The sequence below is a fragment of the Epinephelus moara genome, chromosome 7 (genome assembly GCF_006386435.1).
Source record: "Epinephelus moara isolate mb chromosome 7, YSFRI_EMoa_1.0, whole genome shotgun sequence".
NCBI classification, from domain to species: domain Eukaryota; kingdom Metazoa; phylum Chordata; class Actinopteri; order Perciformes; family Serranidae; genus Epinephelus; species Epinephelus moara.
In genome coordinates, this window is record NC_065512.1 from 21888091 (window position 1) to 21893819 (window position 5729).

At 37.5% G+C, this 5729-nt stretch overlaps 1 protein-coding gene across 1 annotated transcript in view; it reads left to right on the forward strand.

The window, feature by feature from the left end:
* The first annotated feature begins 653 nt into the window (after positions 1–653).
* The window catches only part of cd302 (CD302 molecule), a 10644-nt gene continuing 5568 nt past the window's right edge, over positions 654–5729 (forward strand). Inside the window, exon 1 of the mRNA XM_050048910.1 lies at positions 654–849. Coding sequence (XP_049904867.1) covers positions 759–849 — 91 coding nt within the window. The 5' untranslated portion in view covers positions 654–758. The remainder of the gene's footprint in view (positions 850–5729) is intronic.

Below are 5729 nucleotides of genomic sequence, written 5' to 3' on the forward strand. Positions count from 1 at the left end.
AACAGGAGAGTCATATCATGGATGTGCAGCCGACAAATCTGCAGCAACTGTGTGATGCTATCATGTCAATATGGACCAAAATTTCTGAGGAGTGTTTCCAGCACCTTGTTCAATCTATGCCATGAAGAAAAAAAGGCAGTCCAACCTGGTACTGGCAAGTTGTACCTAATAAAGTGACCAGTGAGTGTAAGTCAGGGATACCCCTCGCAGATTACAGAGAACAACTGTGTGTATCTATATATGTGTGTATTTGTACAGTATAAAATGATGCAAATCCAGGAACTTGAGTCTGATGAACACTGTGCATGCAGCACCACCCAGAGGTTCCTGGGTGCAAATTAATCTAAGCTTGGACTTTTTATTTTTATCATACCAACACATCGGCTAAATTTCCAGGAGGCATTTCCAAATATCAGAATACATTTGCATAAATTATCCATGTGCACATTTTTATGATAAAATCTTACATAACAGGATTCAGATGTTGTCTCTTGTTTATTGTTGCCAGGTATGTAAAATCACTGTAACAATAAGTATCAGCATTGACTTGCACTGTAGGTGAGATGAATGCAGGCTGGTGGGTTGTTCAGTGTATTCACTGGTGGAGTGTTGGAGCCATGTTAGAGAGCTGTTTGTGCTGTTTGCACTGAGGCTGTGTGTGTGGGTGGGATCACGCTCACGTTGGTGCTGCAGACACTAGAGGCGAGCAACAGTCCGAAAACTAGTTTGGTGCTGCATGACTATTTGTCTTGGCTGTCATGGAGTCAGTGAGGAGAAATCATTGTTCCCTGACATTAATCTGCGGTGTGTTGGTGCTGTGTGTGCGGCTGCAGCTGGGTCTGACGGGAGGTAAGACTCCAAATCTCTATATCTTCGCTCTTAGCTACATTAACGTGATGTGTTTACGGACATAGCTACGATTGTACACAGCCGTTGAATGTAGCATTGCGCAGGCCTGTGTGTACAGTTAGTCATTGCTCTTTGTACTTATATGTTTGTTTAGTGTCTGGTTCCTCTGGAGGCATGTTAGTAGCTCTAAATGTACCACTGTTACCACACCAACTTTCCTGAATGTCGACACTGGTGTTTTGCATATGGCAACATAACTTTTGAGCCAACGTTAGCATACACGGAGGTTATCTGAGTTAAAAGTTGTGTGCTTTCCCGTGTTGCGAAATACCTGTTTCAAGCAAATACAGCAAATTTAAAGCGGTGTGTTGCCTTTAGGAGTGGGTGTAGAGCTGGGCAGCATTTTTTTGGATTTGCCTGAAGGTGCCTCATGGCTAATTTTAACAGTAGAACAGCATGTGAAGTAGGGACTGTGAGTGTTGTCATTTAAATGTGCACTGACTGGACTTAATAACTGTAAAGGAAGTTTATCATCACCTAAAACACTGCTACAAGGACCAGATATAACCTGGCAACAAGCAACACTTGTGAGGTGTGTTTTTACAGTAGGGGAGACCGGGGTTGGTTGGCACACAGTTATTTTCTGGTCCTTTGAAGGTCACAGAAACTAAAATGTAAAATAAAAATGTTTGCTTTACTCAACTGCACTCATCTACTGGGTTAAAACATCTGAAGGTCACTAACTTTTTTGGTGAGGGTGACATTTAAGTGTTATAGTTATATATTTAAAAAAAAAAAAAAAACGTTTTTACGTTGCGTCAAGCGGGATTTATACTTCTGCACTGAAGTATAAATCTGCATCAATGTAGAGCCTATGCCGTAGCCTGACACAGGGATGGGCAACACAAGCAAAAACGCTATTCGAAAATCGTGGCAACTATTGGACAATTTTTCGAATAATCCGGCGAATAGTAATAGTCGCATTAAAAAATCGATTTTTCAAAAATAAAACGACTATTCGAAATTCGAAAATCGTGACCCATCCCTAGCCTGACATGCACCTACCCAGAAATGTAAATGACCTAATTCTTCCAGCATGCCGACTTCAGGCCGATGCTGGGCCAGGTCATTTTGGCTACCGGGGTGACAATAATAATTTAATTTTGAAATACCCAGCCCACCTATAATTGTGATGTGAATGAGGTTCTCAATTTGCTGTCTGTAACTACACATCGTGACAACTATCTATTCTATTTTTGTAAGCTAAAACCATTTCCTCAGTTGAAACAAAGCTTTTATGTACTTCAGTTTCACAGATAAGAAACAATAAATTGTGAGGACAATAAAGCCTCCACTAAAATAGCATTTAAAGTCTTGTGTGTGATTTATCCTGGCTTCATATGAGCAGAGGAAAAGTCCGCTAGCTGCTAGGCTAATTTATACAATGTAAAATACCATAGGCTTGTGCTAATAACATTAGCATGTTATTTTTGTTTGGAAAACGTGTTTATTATAAGACAGTTGTTTTGTCGGTGAACCTTGTGAGTTGTAATCGAGTCGAATTTTGTAACGTTACCTTTGTTAGATGTTGCTGTTGTGTCTGGCTTCATATGAGTGGAGGAGAAGTCTGCTAGCTGCTAGGCTAATTTATACAATTAAAAATGCCATAGGCTTGTGCTAATAACATTAGCATGTTGTCTTTGTGAGGAAAATGTGTCCAGATAAAGACAAGTGTTTGTCTGTCAATGACAATGCTGCGAGTTATAGTGAAGCTGATTTGTGTACTTACTTGTGTAATTGTCGCTATTAAGCCATGTTAAATGTGTGTTTTGAATCAACTAAACTCTACAGCACTTCACAGAAACCCTGCTGCCAACTAGTGCTTTGAAAGTGTAGCTGCAGCGTGACACAGACACACCACCGCACAATTCTTAATGCTCACAACCATGTAGGCCACGTGCATAGGCGACAGCATCGCTCTGCATTGAGCTGACGCACAAGTATAAATCCCGCTTAACTTGCTCGTTAAGGCCACTGGAATGTTTTTGGAAGGTATTTGGTACTGGTGAATATTCCCCCCTGAACAAGTGTTCTAACATTTGTGCTAACTAACTGTGGAAGGCAGCTAACGGCTGATTTGGTTTGTAGTAGATTACAACCGATAGCTGGAATCAAGTGATAAAAACACGGGAAACACCGAGGGTCTGTGCTCTGAACCAGTGTGAACCAAGACAACAACACTCTTGATAGTCGACCAATAGTCGTCATTTAGGGCCATTAGTCAAATAGTCACCCACATGTTTATAATTTACTATAGGCTATATTAGGCGGGGCAATACCATGTTTGAGTTCAAGGTCTGAGCAAAAATAGTCTCAGTAACATTGTTAACACTGTGCTACATTACAGAGAAATATAAAACTGTACTATTGAACCTTCATTAATATAGGCCTATATTTTATCTACAAGTGCACATCACACACTGAGCGAGCCGCCTGTTAATGACGCTGTCGGCAAAGCATGATGGTAGTTGGCTAACATATCACAAAGCTGGGTCAGATGTGAGCACGGTTGGTCGGCACACTGAACTGTAAAATTAACAGTTGTAACTATAGCTCAAAAAACAATGTTTATATTGTTAATTTTTTTTAGCATTATTTTGATTGGTCAATGGCAAAACTAATTAGACATACCAACTGATAAACTGCTTAAAAATGTGGTTAGTTTTAAAAATGGGCAGACATTATGTTATCTGGTTCATGTTTGAATTAAATGTTCACATTTATTCTATTGGTTGCCTCTATTTTTGTAACTACAGCATTTTGACATTGTGCCAACCAACCTTGTGATGGGACTGGTTGGCACAAATGCAAAGCATGACTTTAATCAAAAATCACTTAATTTTAGGAACTATTTATATACATCAAAACATATTAATTTAGCTGAAACTTTAACCTTTCATTTGCTGCTGGTTAGACTATTCTGACATAAATGATGCCAAAGAAATGGCAGAGAGCGAAAAGTGTGCCAACCAACCCTGGCCTCCCCGAACGTGAGGCCATAGGTGGAATCTAACTAAGTACATTTAATCAAGTACTAAACTCAAGTACAGTTTTGAGGTACTTGTACTTTACCCGAGTGACGTTATTTTATTTTTATGCTACTTTATACCTCTACTCCACCACATTTAAAGAGTCAGTATTGTACTTGTTAACTCCACTACATTTGTCTGACACTGGTACAAGTTACTTTGCAGATTCCGATTATTAATACAACATATAAATCAACTAATAAATTATGGTGTATTATTATAGATGAAGCTACTCAGCAGTACATAAGTAGTGGAAAATTAGCTTAGCCTTTACCAGCTGCAACATTAAAGTGATGTATACAGTAATTACAATCCATCAATATAGTATAAATTATTCTGAAATGGGCTGTTCTGCATCATGAGTACTTTCACTTTTTACTTTTAATTTTGATAATACTTACTGAGGTTAGATTTTGAATGCAGGGCTTTTACTTACTGTACTTATTTCTACACTGTGCTACTTTTACTTTTTAACTAAAACATCTGAGTACATCTTGTACCGCTGCTCGAGACAGACAGCAGAGCTTCATAGAGCGAGAACAATCTGATCCCAAATAACAGGTGCAGCAGTATTAAAAAAAAAACAATAAGTGGAACAGTCTAGAAAAGCATGACACCATTTGCAAGACACAGACTCAAACTGCACCGATAAAGAGGAACAGTGGTCACAAGTTGAAACTAGATCACAGGGTAGTTTCGACTGTACACACATGTACAGTCTGCTGGGGGTTGTAGAATGGTGTCAGGCCAAACATGATGTAAAGCTGTTGCAGCACCTTAAAATGGGGATTTGTTCATTTGTTAAGTCAGCTGTATTTCATAATGTGTTTTGTAGGGGTGGGTGATATGGCCCTAAAATAATATCATGATATTTGAGGGTATTTTTGCGATAATAGTATTCTTGAGGATATGACAAATGAGTAAAAATAGTATTTTATTAGTAATTTAAGAAAATAGAATTGCAACAAAATAAGTGATATAGTTTTATATGTCAACAGTTTGCCTTCAAATATTCAGTAAAAACTAAACCAAAATTATCTCTCATTTCTTTGGTTTGTCAATAATAGGGGTGGGAGAAAAGATCGATACAGCAAAGTATCGTGATATTTTTGTGTGGCAATATCGTATCGTCACACCTTTTTTTAATTTAATAAATTATTAATATTACAGACACAAATTAAACTTTAGGTAGCCCACTTGAATAATAAAATCAATTACTTTTTCAGTCCACTACATACATTGCTGCAAAAAATTATTAAGTGAGATGAACAGACTGAAAACTTTATCTTATGCTGACAAACTTTTCCTTTGGGGACATTATTAGCAGTTGAATAAAAGGTAATAAATCACAACTTGTCACAAAATATTTTATCGCAGTACTCAGCATATTGTAACATGTTTAAAATCACAATAATATTGTATCTTGACCAAAGTATCATATCGTGGAGCGACAATAGTAACTCAAAGTGAGATTCAGATTTTGTATACAATATTAATAGTTTAACAAAATTAATTCCACCACAAATACACATTTAAAGAACTCCAAAATACAAAAAAAATTACCCTGGGATCTGTATACAGTGGTGTGAAAAAGTGTTTGCCCCCTTCCTGATTTCTTACTTTTTTGCATGTTTTCCACACTTAAATGTTTCAGATCATCAAACAAATTTAAACATTAGTCAAAGATAACACAAGTAAACACAAAATGCAGTTTTTAAATGAAGGGTTTTATTAATGAAGAAGAAAAAAATCCAAAGCTACATGGCCCTGTGTGAAAAAGTGTTTGCCCCC